At 31.7% G+C, this 20,156-nt stretch overlaps 1 protein-coding gene across 1 annotated transcript in view; it reads left to right on the plus strand.

Annotated features, from left to right (window-relative positions):
- Positions 1-18,297, plus strand: part of LOC134723449 (uncharacterized) — a 30,754-nt gene extending 12,457 nt beyond the window's left edge. The window contains exons 2-4 of the mRNA XM_063587061.1: positions 9,714-9,971; positions 13,778-13,963; positions 17,691-18,297. Coding sequence (XP_063443131.1) covers positions 9,714-9,971; positions 13,778-13,963; positions 17,691-17,761 — 515 coding nt within the window. The 3' untranslated portion in view covers positions 17,762-18,297. The remainder of the gene's footprint in view (positions 1-9,713; positions 9,972-13,777; positions 13,964-17,690) is intronic.
- The last annotated feature ends 1,859 nt before the right edge of the window (positions 18,298-20,156 follow it).

Raw genomic sequence — 20,156 nt, forward strand, 5'->3', positions numbered from 1 at the left:
CCTTTAGAAAATATCTCCCTTTTATTGATTTTTTTCAACATGGCCCCCCTTAAATGTTTTAAAAGATATCATGACCTTATTTGGACAATAGCTAGATCTTATCATGATATGTTACCATATGAGGCTGCTAAGGATTTCATCATCCCTTATGAGAGTTATGTCCCCTTGAAGCAATTTCTTTCTTTTACATTTTTAGCAAAAAGTATTCAAGACAGAATCGATTTGAAAACGGTAACATGTACAAGAACAGATGGCAATGTTATTGAACATATACAATCATTTTGTTATTAACCCTTATAAGGAGTTATTCCCCTTAAAAAATTGTGAACAGTTTTAGATTTTTTTTATTTTCAGAACCGGAAGTCGTAGAGACTTGGGACCTGCACCAATAATCTGTAATTCATGTGACCTTGAATATGCACCCAAGGTCAAAGGTCACTGAGTGCAAAAAAAAATTACGCTGCAATTTCAAGCTTACATATTAGGAAAACGATAAGACTTTGCTGCATACATACAGCGTATAAAATGTTCCTCTCGACGAGCTCTACATTTTATATTATTAACCGAAAAATGTCCAACCGTCTGTTCAAAAGTTACAACGGGATGATTCTTAAAAATCTAGTATTTTGTGTATATCTTTTTTAAGGTAACAGATATCAACCTACTATATACTGCAAAGATGATCAGTAATTCAAGACCTTCAATTTGAGGTCAATGTTACGTCATGATGCAATTTCACCTTGACCTTCACATTATACTATGACCTTGACATTGTGATCTCTGAAAGGTCAAGTGGTCCTGAGTTGAATGGTGATAGTCCCATGTCTCTATGACTTCCGGTTCTCAAGTTTGGTATTGCATCATATATTTGATGATTAATTGTGACCTTGGTGAACTTTGAAATTGTCCCAATTCTTTTTCTATAATGTTGTCCTTCAACTGTAGATCATTTATCATTTAACAGATTTGAGATATCTATTGTCGTTATAGAGATACTGCAGTTTAAAGTTTTGCGAGCGGAGGCATGTATTTCTGAATCAACAAGAGCTTACCACTTAAAATGTTTAAGAAATTGAAGAGGTTGACATAGTTATATGTTTGACCAAATACCAAAAACATTCCATGGAAAAATACACCAAAAAATCATTTTGAAATTTTCAAGTTTTGCATTGACTTTGTAAGTTTCATAACTTCTATTTATATAGTTGATATTGCATCATTATTTGTACTTTTTCAAATGGGGTCATCTGATATATCAAATTGAAGGTCTAAATAAACTCTACCTAAAAATGAAAATTTTGAACCCCCTTTTCATCCCAGTGGGCAGGGTGGGTTCATTTAGTGCAAACATTCAAATTTCTCAGATGGTAAGGTTGTCGCATATCAAATGAAAGAACATAAAGCGTACATTTCAAATTTCAAATTGACGTCTCCCAAAAATGGGTTGGATGGGGTCATTGAGTGCAAAATATAAATTTTTCTTTAAAGATAGGGTTGTTGTATATCAAATGAAAGGTCATGATGTGTACATTTAAAATATCAAATTCCCGACCTCAAAAAATTAGTTGGATAGGGTTATTAAGTGCAAAAATCAAACTTTCTAGAAAATGGCGTTGTCGCATATCAAATGAAAGCTCATCTACTCTGTATTACATATATCATACTTCCGATCTCATAACTGTAGGCGGATGAGGTCATTAAGTGTTAAAAGCGAAAAGTTTGAAAAGGTATGCTTGTCGTATATCAAACGAAAGGTCGTACAAAGTACATAACGAAAACATCACTTTTACAGGAAAGACCTTTCAATTGTTTTACAAACAATTGAGATACTAGTTTTTTCTTTTTTTTTTACTTCCAGCATTTTTTTGGCAAGCCCTCTTACCCCTTTTATTGCAGTTATCAATACCAAATTTAAACCATGGATAGACCTCATCATGAAGTTTTACCAGATGAACTTTTGTAGGATTTCATCATCCCCTTGAGAAGTTATCTCCCTTTTATTGATTTTTTTCAACATGGCCCCCCCTTGTTGTTTTTAAAGATATTATGACTTTATTTGGACAATAGGTAGATCTAATCATGATGTATTACCATATGAGGCTGCAAAGGATTTCATCATCCCCTATGAGAGTTATATCCCCTTGAAACAATTTCTTTCCTTTGCATTTTTCTCAAAAAGTATAAGAGATAGAATCGATTTGACAACGGCAACATGTACAGGAACAGATGGCAATGTTAATAAACATGTACAATCATTTTGTTATTAACCCTTAAAAGGAGTTATTCCCCTTGAAAAATTGTACATAATTTTTGAAAAATTGTATTTCGGGAACCAGAAGTCGTAGAGACTTGGGACCTTCACCAATACTCTTTAATTCATGTGACCTTTAATATGCAGTCAAGTTCAAAGGTCACTGAGTGCAAAAAAAAATTACGCTGCAGTTTCAAGCTTACATATTATGAAAACGTTAAGACTTTGCTGCATACATACAGCGTGTAAATTGTTCCTCTCGACGAGCTCTACATTTTATGCAATAAGCCCAAACATGTCCGACCGTCTGTTGAAAAGTTACAACGGGATGATTCTTAAAAGTATAGTATTGTGTGTATATCTTTTTAAAGGTAACAGATATCAACCTACTATAAACTGCAAAGATGATCAGTAATTCAAGACCTTCAATTTGAGGTCAATGTAAGGTCATGATGAAATTTCACCTTGACCTTCACATATTACTATGACCTTGACCTTGTGATAGTTGAAAGGTCAAGTAGTCCTGAGTTGAATGGTGCTAGTCCCATGTCTCTACGACTTCCGGTTCTCAAGTTTGATATTGCATCATATATTTGATGATTAATTGTGACCTTGGTGAACTTTGAATTTGTTCCAATTCTTTTTCTATAATGTTGATTTTCAACTGTAGATCATTTATCATTTAACAGATTTGAGATATCTATCATCGTTATAAAGATAATGCAGTTTGAAGTTTTGCGAGCAGAGGCATGTATTTCTGAATCAACAAGAGCTTACCACTTAAAATGTTTTAGAAATTGAAGAGGTTAACATAGTTATATGTTTGACCAAATACCAAAAACATTGCATGGAAAAAAACACCAAAAATTCAATTTGAAATTTTCAAGTTTTGCATTGACTTTGTAAGTTTCATAACTTCTATTTATATAGTTGATATTGCATCATTTTTTGCACTTTGTCAAATGGGGTCATCTGATATATCAAATTGAAGGTCTTAATAAACTCCACTTAAAAATGAAAATTTTAAACCCCCTTTTCATTCCAGGGGGACAGGTGGGGTCATTAAGTGCAAACATTCAAATTTCTCAGATGGTAAGGTTGTCGCATATCAAATGAAAGAACATAAAGCGTACATTTCAAATTTCAAATTGATGTCCCCAAAAAATTGGTTTGATGAGGTCATTGAGTGCAAAAAATAAATTTTCTTTGAAGATAGGGTTGTTGTATATCAAATGAAATGTCATGATGTGTACATTTGAAATATCAAATTCCCGACCTCCAAAAATTAGTTGGATAGGGTTATTAAGTGCAAAAATCAAACTTTCTAGAACATGGCATTGTCGCATATCAAATGAGAGCTCATCTACTCTGTGTTTCATATATCATACTTCCGATCTCTAAAGTGTAGGCGGATGAGGTCATTAAGTGTTAAAAGCGAAAAGTTTGAGAAGGTATGCTTGTCGTATATCAAACGAAAGGTCGTACAAAGTACATTACGAAAACATCACTTTTACAGGAAAGACCTTTCAATTGTTTTACAAACAATTGAGATACTAGTTGAAGTTTGATTTGCTTATGCATTGTGCATTGATGACTCACGATCCTTAACGGTTTGCCGTATACAGCTTACGTTAGGTTATCTTTTTCTATGATAACAATTAAAGTTTCACCATACTGTGAACTTACTTGTATTCGCGGGTACACATTTTTGAGCTTTAGGTTCGAGGGTCCCTAAATTCGTGAAATTTAGTTATCTTAAAAAAAAAATCCAGCGATGAACTTGAAGCCATCAAAAATGGTGTTCTTGAAAAAAAAAATCTACCGTTGTTTTCATATTAGATTTTGGGTCATTGCATCTTTTATTAATGACAAAATTCATTAGGTATTTAATAATTTAAAGTAATTGCTTTCGGATATAAGCTATGTTTACAAATTGTCTCGATTGAAGGATATTGCTAAGTAAACATTTGAAAGGTTGCATACGCAAAATCAGACGTGATGACACGTATTAACCTGCGACCAACCGATAAATGATCATCAAAGGTGTCACTTAGACCATGAATATTTTACTTAAAGAAAACGTATTCTTGAAAATTATTAACTAGATATAGGAAGAGGTGGTGTGAGTGCCAATGAGACAACTCTCCATCCAAATAACAATTTAAAAAATAAACCATTATAGGTTAAAGTACGGCCTTCAACACAGAGCCTTGGCTCACACCGAACAACAAGCTATAAAGGGCCCCAAAATTACTAGTGTAAAACCATTCAAACGGGAAAACCAACGGTCTAATCTATATAAACAAAACGAGAAACGAGAAACACGTATATATTACATAAACAAACGACAACTACTGTACATCAGATTCCTGTTTATATTGATTTGTGGGACATTGCAAAATAAAGTGGCCGTTTTCTCTTGTTTTTTTTTAAATTTATGACAACAATCATTAAATACTTAATTTGCTCTCGGATATAAGCTATGCTTACAAATTGTCTCAATTGAAAAATATTGAAATGTAAACATTTTAAATGTTGCAGACGTGACATCAAAAGTGATGACATTAATTACTCCGAGATTAACATATAAACGATCATCAAAGGTGTTAGATGAGCCATACAAATGCCACTTAAAGAGAATGGTTACATAAATATGTCTAACAAATTTAATTTTATTCTTTTAACATAAAAAAAGGGCAGCCAAACATGATAATTTTGAACACTTCAATAATTTAGCTGGCATATAAAAACCGAAAATCTGGCTCTCATCGATCAAAACTATAATTTGGGTTAGAATTTCATAGTTCGAAGTTTGTACCCCTGATTTTTCACGCACCGTTGTCAACATTATATAAGATATTGCGACTGTAGTACATGTGAGTGGCGCTATAAAACCATGTTCAGTCCTCCATTTTCTACCAAAGAAAATGCCTGCACAAAGTGAGGAATATGACTGTTGTTATCAATTCGTAGTCCGTGTATATTTGCGTCCATTATTTTGAGTGTATTTTAGTCACTTGTGGAGAGTTGTCTCATTGGCAATCCTACCTAATCTTTTTTTTCATAAAGACCGGAGATTCCTGACTTGAATATATAATTTATATTTCTTTATCTCAAATAAATCATGTATTTAATGAACAATAAAATCAGTAATTTCAGTTACACTTCCTTATTGGAATATTGGAATACTGATTTTAACCTGTTTCCTGTTTTAACATGTATAACGTATAATAACTTTGACAACAAGTCAAAATGTGACAGCATGTATCCGTATCAGCATGTTGATGATACACTTTTTGCACTGAGTACTATAGTACTGAAATAGTATCAGACGTTGATTTTTCATTTGCCCAAGACCTTTTCATTATATTTAGAGGTTCATACCATAGCTTTTGTTATTATCAGTGAAAAGGCAACCAGTTTTAAGGAACATCGATTGTATCATCCATTTTAAAAAGACATTTTTCTACTTCTAATAATCAACCTATCGTAAAGCTTAGGTTCCAAATCTGTCCGAGCATTCTTAGGTAAATATAGATAGTTGAACTTACCACAGAAGATATTTCTCCGTCAATAATTTCAGCAGTAACATGTATGTTGTCTACACCCCCTATTTTACCTACTATTCAAGGAATGGTATTTCTATTTCCACAAATTAATCACTACGTCAATTGTTAATATGTAATTCAAAAAAGTAAAGTAAGCATGTTTCGGACATCCTCTATTGAAATAATAAGTATTACATAATAAATTATGTTAATTATGAGTAAAAATCAAAGAACGAAGTTAATTTGTCATTGACATTGTCTTACAATGAATAGTGTGAATGGTAAGCATACCTTACCTATTTACCTAAGAAATAAAAATTATAAATACGTTGTTTCACTTTCAGTCAAGTTCTAATCCGGATTTTTTCAAAGTTCCGAATAAAACAAATACCATCATTTCGAGGAAAAGGATTGTAAAACATTTTGAATGAATCGGGAGGACATGTGATTTAAGTTTCAACACAATTTGTCTACTCGGACACCTCTCGTCGATGCAAGAATCAAGTAATACTAATATATATCGTTCATCGTCTGGTTTGAAATATGTTGACTAAATTTTGTTGTTAGGTTATGAGTAAAATACATGATTTGTTTGTGTCAAGGTGAATTGCTAGTTGTTTATTGGTTATTCTTGTGTTGTAAGAATTATACCCATGCTATTTTAGCAAAAAAATATTTCATTTATGATCGCTTTATGATTCCACAGACGTGACCGATATTATGCTGACACGATCATGTGTACTTGTAGTTAATGACAGCTAGTTAAAACCCAATTGCAATTTATACAAATACAGTATCTAAGATTTAACATTTATTAATTATAAGAAATCTTGTTTTATCTCACTTACATGTAGCCCAGCAAAATCACTGGCCGCCTATTTTTATCTTATTTTTATACATGTTATCAAATACACATTAAAGTCTAAGATAAAAAAAAAAAAAGGTAACATACGCGATTTGAATGCTGACAAAATTGTTTGTGCTTTTCATCAACAACATGCAGATATTGCATTTTGTAAGTCTATTAGAATATGCTCAATTTGACACAAATGTTACCTAAACCTACATTATATAAAAACAAAGAATACTTATACATAGAAGTACATGTTTGTGGCTTAGCGTGTTTAATTGATTGCGTATAGGTTTTTGTTTGGTGCATTAAAAAGTATTAACAACACAATAATCATATTGGATTACTATCGTTTTTATAACACATTTGTTGGATTTTGTTTTTCAATGGTTTAAATACCGTTGCAACATAATAAATCCATTAACTAACTGTTCACAATATTTCTCACGAAAACTCTACCAAATGTTAAGTGGTGAATTTGACGGAGACAATATTGGTTAACTACTAAATACTATAAATGAGTTTACACACTACTCGTTTGGAAATTTCAAAGAAAATGAATATTTAGTTAAAAAAAAACTAGAAAAAATGTTCCCTCTATAGATTAATAATTGACTATTAATAAACCTCAGTTTCTGAGTTAAATAACATTCATCAAATCTACAAAGTTTATAGGCATATATATTTTTACTCGGAACAAAGACTGCCAAATAAAGCTGATAGAGTCATGATTATTTTATTAGATAACTAGTTTCAAAGCTCAAATCAACTTTTCACTAGTTAAAATATATATACTTATTGTGGATTGGGAAACAAGTTTTGCAACTTATATTCATCCTTTCCACTTTGAGGATGCGAGTGTTGCCTTTTAGCGGCATTAACCTACTCTTTTTCGAAATCTACAAGGGTGTCTTTTACGTAACACAGGTCAGTCATTTATCGTCCCCTTCCGACGGACTATCATCATTTCCTCAAGATCATACTCGAAAATGTTGTCAAGGGAGAGCCGACAATCAGTCCCTAAAATTTGCATCCCGAACGGTATCGAACCAGAAACCTTTGTGTGAATAGTCCGATGCACTAACCACTCAACCTCGACTCTCTTTTCACTCAATGATTTACATGACACACACGTCAACAAGATGAATGTTTGATTATTTTAAAGTACAGCATTTGTAGATCAGTCTATACATCACGAAAACAAAATCGTTTTCTTCAAATCTATTGCTTAAAGGCAATTTTGACAAACGTTGTAAATGTTCACACTTCGTCAGATGTATTGCAGATATGAGAATCAGTTTTTTAATGGATATCATTTGCATTTAAAGATGCTTAAAAAAAATAATGACCAAAGTCATAATCAATATGAAATTAAGTCTTTGCCATTTAAAGTTATCAATTAGTCTAATAAAAGATAATATTGCTTTTTTAAAATGAAACGATAATTTAATGTTACTATCAATATGCTAATTATGAACTGTTAAGTGGTTGTCCTCATTTTTTTGTTGGTTTAAAAACATTCGTAGATGTTATAAGGCAAAAGTATCAATTTATGGTTGTTTTATTGTATTGTTTGCTTTGTTACATCAATGGAAATTGAACAAAACTGTTCTTTTCGTATCGAAAATTAATCCTTATTAATACATGTGTACTTAATATGATTGTTAGATGCATCACACAAAAATCTTTAAAAATAATTCTAGAAGATATCATCTCAATAAAAGAGGGAATAAAGATACTAGAGAAACAGTCAAACTCATGAATCGAAAATAAACTGACAATGTCATGGCTAAAAATGAAAAACACAAACAGACAAATAATAGTACACAAGAAACAACATAGGAAACTAAAGACTAGGCAACAAGTTTTAACAGAATAAAAATTAAGAGCGTATAAGATAAATTTCACATTTGTTTGCTTCTTTTCAATACAACTGCATTTATGTTTACTAAAATTTAAAAAAAAATTACCTTTCAAACCCCGGAAGAGACACTCACATAATGATATTGATGAATGATTAAGAGCAAATAAATGTAGTACGCCAACTGTTTGACTGATCCAAAGTGACAGAAAAAAATATTATATATGAAACCGAGAACGCACTTGTTTCTTGTATAACCATCAAATATGCTCCAGACTGCAATTCTTACAGATAATCAATAGATCTTTGTAAATGTTTAATGGCCTATATAAAAATAAATAAGATCTGGTTTAAAATACTCATCATAGATACCAGTATGTATCCACCAAGTTCAAATGAAATGGGTGTAAGTAAGTGTAGGCTATTTATATGGCCCGTAGCAGTGTCAATAAAAACTATACCATATAGTCGCGATCGGCTTTACAAGGCTCCGATAACAAATAGACGCGTGTCGTCTACATGAGTGACGCTCATATGAAAATATTTATAAAGTACAAAGTTGAATAGCATTGAGAATCCAAAATTCCAAAAAGTTGTGCCAAGTACGGCTACGGTAATTTATGCATGGTATAAGAAAATATTTAGTTTTTCGAAAAGTTTTGTTAGCAGGAAATTTATAAAATGACCACATTATATATATTCATGTCAACACCAAAGTGTTAACTACTGGGCTGGTGATACCCTCTGGGACGAAACGTCCACCAGCAATGGCATCGACCCAGTGCTAAAAATAGTTATTATAGTACCAGCTGGTACCAGAATTATAATTTAGTACGCTAGACTCTCGTTTTGTCTACATAAGACTCATCAGTGACGCTCATATAAAATATTTATAAAGCCAAATAATACAAAGTTGAAGAGCATTGAGGATTCACAATTCCGAACAGTTGTGTCAAATACGGCTAAGGTAATCTATGCCTGGGATAAGAAAATCTTTAGCTTTTCGAAAATTCAAAGTTTTGTTAACAGAAAATTATTAAAAATATGGAACTGCAATGTATACAATTGAGAAAAATAAACGGCCTTATTTATAACAAAACAGTACTTCTTCCAAATCTTTCAAATAGTTTTATTTAAAACTCGGATCGGTTTTTAATATAAAATAAATTCGTGAATAATATTAAAATTATAATCTTTTTGCAGAAAATGTAAATGGTTTTTGCAACGTTGCATACAGACGACAAACCTCACAATCAACCACATATATTGATCAGCCTCAGACGAGCGGACATTCTTGCAATGGAGTAGACGGATTGGAATTCACAGATTTCTTTACAGGATCATGTGTACACACAATGACTGAATCTTCACCCTGGTGGCAGGTAGATTTAGGAGCAGTTTATACGGTCGAATTCATCAACATTTCTGCAAGAAATGATTTCCCAGAATATTTTCACTATGGTACATATATACCTATCTTTTTATCTATGCTTCTGCTAATCCAAGTATATATAATTACATCAAGGGTACATGTACATATATTACTGCACTAGATGCAAGTATCGACAAAAAACGTCGCTAGTGATGGTCCAGAACAAAATATTCAAACAGCCCAAATTTTAATGCATAAGTTAAAAGTCTGATCAAACAAATTAAACATAAGAAAAAGTATAGCCTTATATGGAAAAAAGTAAAATCACAAAAATACTGAACTCAGAGGAAAATCAATTTGGAAAGTCCATAATCACATGACAAAATCAAAAAACAAAACGCATCAAAAACGAATGGACAAGAACTGTCATATTCCTGACTTAGTACAGGCATTTTCAAATGTAGAAAATGATGGATTAAACCTGGTTCTATAGCGCTAACCCTCTCACTTTAATAACAGTCTCATCAAATTCCGCTACATTTACATGATGCGTTAAATAAACAGTCACAATTAATAAAATAGTCAAAATATGGGTACATCAGTCATCATCGTATAACAATTTTAAAAGGAACAATTTAACAGGACACAAAAACATCTACTATCTACGAACACATGGATTGATTTGAGTGTCTGACGTCAGAAAAATTATATACGTCACATAAATTTGTCGTTCAATGTTCATACAATAGTTATCAAAAGTACCAGGATTATAAACAATTTTAAAATGTACATAGGCAATGAACGCATACAGGGTTAAAAAATGAAAAGTTTGTAAGAATAAATTACAGAAATAGACCGAGATTCAAACTAGTCCAAAAGTTATACATAGAATTTATGAGAATCCAAAACTTTTAAAAGGAACCATTTAACAGGACACATAAATTTGTCGTTCAATGTGCATACAAACAATTTTAAAATTTACATAGGCAATGTACGCATACAGGGTTAAAAAATCAAAAGTATGTAAGAATAAATTACAGAAATAGACCGAGATTCAAACTAGTCCAAAAGTTATACATAGAATTTATGGGAATCCAAAACTTTTAAAAGGAACAATTTAACAGAACACAAAAACATCTACTATCTACGAACACATGGATTGATTTGAGTGTCTGATGTCAGAAAAATTATATACGTCGCATAAATTTGTCGTTCAATGTGCATACAAACAATTTTAAAATTTACATGGGCAATGTACGCATACAGGGTTAAAAAATCAAAAGTATGTAAGAATAAATTACAGAAATAGACCGAGATTCAAACTAGTCCAAAAGTTATACATAGAATTTATGAGAATCCAAAAATTGTTAATTCCACTACGCCATTGATTGATTTTGACGTTTGTGGTTCAACGTATATAGTAATTCATAATGGAAATATATCATAATGACATATTATAGACAAATATCATACTGACGGGATCTTTTAAAGTACAGAGTCACGTTATAAGCACAAAAGAAATACAAAGAGTCACATATACAAAACAAATCACCAAAAAATGAAAGCCAATACAAACACATTGACGAAATGTATAAGTACCGAGCCACGTCAAACGGATGTCACATAAAACCATTCAACAGTAAAAGTAATCTTAATAATAGAACAAAAACAAATAAAAGAACAATAAAACATGTTGTTAAGATGATACACGACATCAGTACGCAGAATCTATACATCAAGACCATCGTGTATTATTTGAGAAGTTGATACGGAATATTTATCAACAAGGTCTTGGTACCTTCCGATGAACTTTTTTAGAAAAAGGACGAGACGTTCTTTGACATACCCCTGGTTCATCAACTTTCTACTCAGACACTGATGACGTTTTACAAAGTCCGAGTAGGAGCTGCAAGCTCTTGAATATCGAATAAGTTGGGAAATATATATCCCATATGCAGGTGAAGTTGGTATAATGCTACTAAGGTGGGGGAAATTTATAATTTCGAAATTAGAATCGTCTCGTTTGTCATAGATTCTGGTACTGAGATGACTGTGTAAGTCAAATTCGAGATATAAGTCTAAAGATGAGGCGGAGGAAGCCGTGTCTGTTGTTTCTTTAATCTCGAGTTCTGGGGGATATATTAATGGAACCCAATCAGAAAAGTTCGGACTGTTTAAGGAAAGAACATCATCAATATATCTGAAAGTGAAATTAAATAATCTGGCTTCTTTGATCCTCTTGTTTTGACAAGTGTCTGGAGGAACTCCGATTCATATGAAAATAAGAAGAGGTCGGCAAGAAGAGGCGCACAGTTTTTTCTCATAGGAATGCCGACAATTTGTTGGAAAAGTCTACCTCCAAACTCAACAAATATGTTGTCGATAAGAAACTCCAGCATACTGACTACTTGTTCTTCTGTGTAGCATGATTTACCTTTTTGTTTGTCACTATTAACGAAATATGCTTTATGAAATCCCAAAGTAATAAATTTATAGCGTATGCTACGGAAAAGAATTGATTGAAGTTCATGTATAGTTGATCCTTAATTTACCATAACTTTTAATATTTTAAAAAAAATATTTTATTCAAACGATATCAATATTTGCAAAACAGTATAAAAAACAAGAAATGTGTCAATGGGCACTCTAGCTACTCGCACTATTACATCTAGATATTCAACGAACCGCGAAATTGTGGTCATGAACCTTTGTTTGCCTATGTAAGGTGAACTATATTGATCTTATATGAGAAGACCAGCGAATTGACAAACATGCACCAACCTGCAATCATATAAATTGACCTTAAATGTTTTGATGGTCTCATTTTACAGGACTCGAGCTGTTTATTAGTTTTTTTCGGCAATAATAAATGCAATAACACGAGGAAATTTAATTACACCGAATATACTGTCAACCCAGTATATATTATTGTTGAAGCATAACTGGATTTAAATGATTTCTTATTGTAGTATACTAGTATAAACTGTTTGTTTCTGTTAATATATTGACAACGAACATTGCAACTCCTTTCCATACCATACATGTACATGTACTATGTAATTTTGATTTATGTTCTGTGTCTGTTCTGTATAGTTATAAAGCTCTTGCGCTCTTTCTTGTGTTGCTACTGAAACATTTGAAGAGATGAAGTAACATCAAAACATTGCTATATGAAAGTCTAGAGGAGTTGATAATTAGTATACAAAAGATGTCAAACAATTGCACCAACGTAACGCTCAAAGTCACTGAAAATATACCGAAATATAAAGGGTTTCATTCAATTTAATAACCACGTTTTAAAAATAAATTCAGAAAGTTGCTTAAATACCTTTGCACCAAACTGTTTGGAGTTAAAACAACACATTAGAAAACATTGATATATGAACTCTAGAGGAGTTGTTAATTATTATAAAAAAGATGTCAAACAATTACACCAACGTAACGCTCAAAATCCCTGAAAATATACCGAAATATAAAGTGTTTCATACAATTTAATAACCACGTTTTAAAAATAAATTCAGAAAGTTGCTTAAATACCTTTGCACCAAACTGTTTGGAGTTAAAACAACACATTAGAAAACATTGATATATGAACTCTAGAGGAGTTGTTAATTATTATAAAAAAGATGTCAAACAATTACACCAACGTAACGCTCAAAATCCCTGAAAATATACCGAAATATAAAGTGTTTCATACAATTTAATAACCACGTTTCAAAAATAAATTCAGAAAGTTGCTTAAATACATTTGCAACAAACTGTTTTCAGTTAAAACAACACGTTAGAGTTGAATTCATTTAAAGACATATTTTCCAAAAGTATCTTGCACTATCAGGTTTTATACATAGTCTGTCGTAGTTGGAATTATTAGTGTTTTTCTGTTCTTTTTTTGTAGACAAGTTTAGCAACATTCAAATAACAGTTGATGGACTTTCATGTGCAAATTACGCAGGACCGCCTGCATTGTCGGAAATAAATGAACCTATAACAATAACTTGTGCAGCTAGTACAACAGGACGACACCTTAAAATAGAAAGACAGGTATCTGGAAATTTACAGTTCTGCGAAATCAGAGTCTTTGGTAAGGAGTTTTTCCTCTTATCACGCCGTGATAGATGGATCGTTTATTTGTAACATGAGTCATGCATGTGTATACCAAAAAAAATATAAGTTATAATACCACATTTTACACATTGGGACATACATGTGTACATGTAGTCTGTCAAATCATCAACATTAGAGCTATGTATGGCATTATAAGTCAAGCATTTTCGGGTTTCATATTGGAAACTTATTAAGAAATTATATACTGCAGTTGTTCTAAAGTTAGTGTGACAAGTCTTGCTAGTAGTCTTATATATAGAAAGACTGCAATTATTACTCCTGGACTGATGATTCAATTTGCAAAGATTTACGTTTGTTAGTGAACTATTCTTTATAAAATTGTTTAGCAACGCTTAATTTACCCAAAAATTACCTAGTTTGATAAATTTATTCATTTGCATGACAACATATGTGAGTTCGTGGTCTAGTGGTTAAGACCGATGGCAACAGTGCTGAAGGTCCCGAGTTCGATTCTCACTCGGGGTGCTAAAATATCAGTACATCAGAAGGGTAATTTTCACCCTCTCACACACAGCTCTGGTACACAGACCCGAGTTTAAACTAGAATGGGTACTATGGGGGCCTCGGTTGGTCAAAGTTGCACCCGACTTTGACCTGGAGATCAATCTGCTGATATCTCTTCGGTTTGTCTGTTCCCTTCGAGCATCCCGGTGGTTCTCTCCGAGTACTTCGTCTTCCTCCATCATAATAACAGACACTGCCCGGTGTCCTAACACTCCCTGGTGTTAGGTGGGGATTGTCCTTGTAAATATTGAACATTGTAAATACGTTAGTGACACATCTCCATTAATCCCGATAGGGAGTGTACACGGATTCCACTGAACCTTCGCAGCTCTCGAGGGGTGCTCCGTAAACGGAGGGATCAACGTACATACATACATACAAATGTTTAATTACTGTTGAGCATGTTTAATCTAAATAAAGAATAAAAGACATACTCACAATTTTATTGTTTTAATAGTTACACCAATAAAATCAATTAAATCAAAATTAAGAACTATTTATTAAAAACTAAATATGTGCACCACATATTGATGATTTGGCAAATGTTGAATACATTGTACATAGTCTCTAATCTTTTGGCAAAATTATCCTGTCGCAACCCATAATCTTAATAATGTACATGTAATTGCCGATGATCTCAGAATAGGATTGGATTAGTTTAAATGTGTATAGATATAGGAAGATGTGGTGTGAGTGCCAATGAGACAACTCGCCATTCAAATAAAAATTTTAAAAAAGGTAAACCATTCTAGTTCAATGTACGGCCTTCAACACGGAGCCTTGGCTCACACCGAACAGCAAGCTATAAAGGGCCCAAAAATTACTAGTGTAAAACCATTCAAACGGGAAAACCAACGGTCTAATTACAGCTAAATGAATTGGCTTACAGGTGCAAGAGAAATTCAGATTTTTTTTAATTGTATGAAGTAAACATCAGGAATATATGAAAGGCCCTGGCCTCGATGGAAATTTGTTTAAAATAAAATCAAAGTATTTTGATAATCAGAGTAACAGATTCTGACTTCATAATGCATCATTTACTCGTGGATCATATGTATCCAAACTCAATGATAAAAGTATGCAAAGTGCTTGCCGATGCTCTTTCTTTTATTTCAATAATTATCTATCTCAATTGGATAAATCAGACGAACAGGTACCAATATAAAAATCTTTAGGTAAACATATGTACATAAACACAAAACAGTATCATTTAAGCGGGTAGACCTTGGTTCAGGGAGATAACTCTTTAAATCAATTATGCGTTTTTAAAAGTCAAGTATCATCAATGTATTTTAAGCATTTACCTAAAACAGATTGGAAATAATCTATGTAACCTAGAAGCTTTCAATACATTTATGAAAATGGTTGACACAAACGTACTGATGATTTTAAGAGTTACTTCCCTTAACCTAGGTCTACCTCCTTAAACCTTATCTTGAATATAATGTTAGACAGTTTCAAAAAATATAGATAAGAAAGATTGGGTGAATAAAATTAGAATATTGACTAATCAAAGAATTGATTCTGCAGTAAAGTAAACATTTATTAACAAAAATATTTCATACAGAATCATTAAAATAAGTGAAATAGAAATAGTATTACTGAACATATCATTTGATGTATAATGCATGTTGTTCTTTGACGTTTATCATTGTGTCATCTTGTCCTTTACATTTGTTATTATGCTATGAAGTATCAAAAATATTAAAACACAAGGTAAATTTGTTGCTTTCTCTTACGGTAACACAATTTGTACAGAGGCGATATCGGTACAATGAGAGGTCAAAATTTAGAACAAGATCTTGACCTTTGAAATTGATTTTTTAAAACCAGGACATCAAGGATTAATTGAAATTTAAAATATCTCTTTGATTTTTAATAATGATCGTAGGACAATTTTGAATTGTAAGATAGCGCTTTGGACGCATGACTTTTATAAAGTACTTTTTAAATATTTTATATATGTTTGAAATAGTCAAGGTGTTATCTTTGGCAATTTAAAGCCTAATAACAAATGTTCAATTAAGAAATTGCTAGATTAAACATATCATGAAGTTTACATCGTGCTTTCCGTGGTTTTATATATTTATGAGTTATTTAACTAAGTTGTAATGTGCAGTATTTAACGCGATTCCTGTTATTTTATTCATCTATTCGGTATTTCAATTAAACAGTACATTTGAAGTCTGGTTAACATGTTTTCGTATTTGTTTTTATTAATACGATTACTGCATTTAATCTTCTATACGTGACTACTTCTGAAAGATTTGATATGTTTATGGTTCCAAAGATTGAATCGAAAATAGAGAAATTTAAAGATTGACTAGTAACCGCTCTTCTTCAGTGATGCAATTGAAAAGTATTTAACTAATACTATTGAAATAAATTGTAAGAATACATAATTCAGGTAAGGGTCTATCTTTCGAATGCGAAAGATACATTTTGGATAGAAGGAGTGCGATAGACAGTTGAATTTGAGTGATTTATCAACTAAGTATTTACGTTATGTTTTTAAGAGACCCGTTTAAGAACCAAACTGTTAATTGTTTTATGATGACTTTGAAATTAACAGCCACTGAACTGGAAATTGTGAACTATGTTATAGAAATCTGAAAAGTCCATCCATTTAATAGGTAGTTCACTTCTAAGAAAATTTGTCATTTTGTTTTTTGTAATTATAATATTACACAATTTTTAAAAACCAACGTCAAAACCACGACCTCATATCATTTCTATATATACATATCTTTCAAAAGGCTATTAGCTTGATTGAGTCGGTAAATGGAACAACATATCAACTATTATTAGCTTTGCACTTATTATCTATTACAAAAAGTTTAATTCATTTCATTCAATTTCAATTAAATCAATTTACAAAATATTAAAAAAACACAATTGATCTTTTTGTATTTGATTACAGATAGATATTATTGTGATACATATGTGCCTGATATTACTAAATATAAAAAGAAATAGGTTCTTTTGTTCGTAATTGATTTCATAAGCCACATGGTATGATGAAGCATTTCTCACCAAAAAAATCATGGACAATAAATCTCACTCCATCGTTGCCATTATAAGAGAACTGACAACAAAAACAGTTCTTCCAATTCGATCTTTTATGCAAAACATACAGTTATATTCGATTGTAATTTAAATTAGTATATTTTCGATTTCAGCAAGTCTTACCACATGTCCAAATCCTGTAGAGGCATGGACCTGCCGGGATATTCCAAGCATTTGTGAATAGGTTTAGTCTTGTGGTTAATTAACGTTACATTGTACGGAAGAATGTTTTTGTGCAAATACGTATGGTGACGTGTATAGATACAAAAGTATGAAGATGTGATTTGATTGCCAATATATGAGACAACTTTCCACCAGTAGACCAATGTTAACACTTACCGTAGTGTTAACATTGGCACAGTGACATACTATAACAATCGTCTATAAGTAACACTAACATTGGGGGAAAAAGCTGAAAGTAATATTATATTCATTTTGAGTAAACCAATTGAGTTATTTGCTTCTTCATACTTGACGCATATTGTTTCTTCATACTTGACGCATATTGTTTCTTCATACTTGACGCATATGTAATCTTCATTAACGTACAATCTAAAATGTTATCATTTATACATAATGTATTTGTAATCTATAAACCTAAGCATGTTCTTATTTTCAAATATTTTGTTTTTAAAAAGAACTAAAAAAAGTAATATATATAACATTAATGGATTTTAACTATATATGTAATAGAACACTGACTTAATTTTCATGATATTGTTTTAAAGCCCATCATGTTTATATTACGTTTCATTTCGACAATGTGAGTAATATCATCTGAATAAAGCTACATTTATGATATAACTGGTGTTTATTATGAAGTTGAAAGTGTTACAATATACAAAAAAATAGAAGATGCGGTAAAATTGATTACGAAATATCTCTTCCTAAAACTCCTTATGACATTGAAGGCATGAACCTATCTGCGACTTTACTGCCTTTATAAATAAGCAAAAACATACTGCATAACAATATTTAAAGTTCCTCAAATAACAAGTTTTAAACAAGTCACATGAGAAAAGTAACAGTTTAAGTTATGTAAAATCAGTAAAACAAAAACACAAATGAAAGGTTAAATCTGTTTTAACAATTTAACAATTTTTAAACATGATATCAAAAAATTAAAAGGCATAAAAAATAACTATTAGTACATGTTGTATTAAACACATAATCCATGAGAACAATTTTCTTTTTTCACTAGTTTATACGTTGCCCATGAAAACAGATATGCAAAGTATATAAAAAGGAAATTTATTAATATATCAATATCAATATATTCAATTACAAGGTCTTTTCCGAAATAAAAAGAGAAGACTGTTGCCGATATATGCATGTGAAATTTTCTTGGCTGTTGTTATAAGGGTTTTCGACAATCGAAATAATGCAGTAATCGAATCCTGGTCTCAGAGTGGAACAGTTTACAATGAATGGTTAGTAAGAAGATGTACCAGAGATGAGGAACTCCAATGCAAATTCAAATAGGGAAGTCAATACAAAATGGCCAATCAAACGCCATCAATTAATGAAACAAATAAAAACAACTGCGATATTCTTGACTAGGTAGACGCATTTTTAGATGTCGATACAAACAGATTTCAAAGATTATCAGTAAAACAGAGTATCTTTTATCTTGCAAATTATTAAAGCATTCGCCTGTTATATCCAAAATTTTTAAACTTATACACGTTATAGATAGATTAAAAAGTGCATCTTGTATATAAAAATAAAACAACACGCATATAGATATTAGTCAATAACTTTGTTGAACAAGGAATGGATCATACACTGTAAAAAAGTACTATATTTCAAACACAAACAAAATAACATAAAACATAGAGATGTTCAACTACTTTTCTTAATATTATTATATTTTACATCTTATTTGAAATTTGGCGTGAACGTGTTCTTGAACCTAATAATCCACTATGTACATTTGTTGTTAAGAAACATATTCAAAACAGTGTGGCTGTGGCCATTGATTGACGTCCTTAATTCATCCAATGACTGGGACAGATTATGTGACCGTTTGTCTGTAACGACACTGCTCACTACTTACTTATCATAGAATTTAAACTGTAGGGTCACCAAAGGTTCTTAACGGCTTTAATAATGAAATAATCCGAAAAATAATCAGGAATTATCTTTATGTTTTGATTTATATTATTGATATAAATCATATAACATCGTGTTTTTCATGATTAATTTTTCGAATTACTTTATTTAGGTATTGAGAACCTTTGGTAACCCCACAGTTTAAGTGTCTTTAACAAGTACACAGTGAGCAGTGGTCGTTACAGACAAAAGTTCACATAATCTCTCCCAGTCAATGGGATAATTTAGGACGTCAATCAATGGCCATAGCCACACTGTTTTGCATATGATTCTATGTGTTCTTACTACATAGCACAAAGTTTCGTGAGAATATTGAAAACGTTTTCCCCTTCGAAGTTGAAATAAGCTATATGATAGAGTTTATTTACTACCACTGGGTCGATGCCACTGCTGGTGGAGATTTATTTCCCCGAGGGTATCACCAGCCCAGTAGTCAGCACTTTCATGCTGACATGAATTATCATTGA

This window comes from Mytilus trossulus, chromosome 6, assembly GCF_036588685.1.
Source record: "Mytilus trossulus isolate FHL-02 chromosome 6, PNRI_Mtr1.1.1.hap1, whole genome shotgun sequence".
Taxonomy (NCBI): domain Eukaryota; kingdom Metazoa; phylum Mollusca; class Bivalvia; order Mytilida; family Mytilidae; genus Mytilus; species Mytilus trossulus.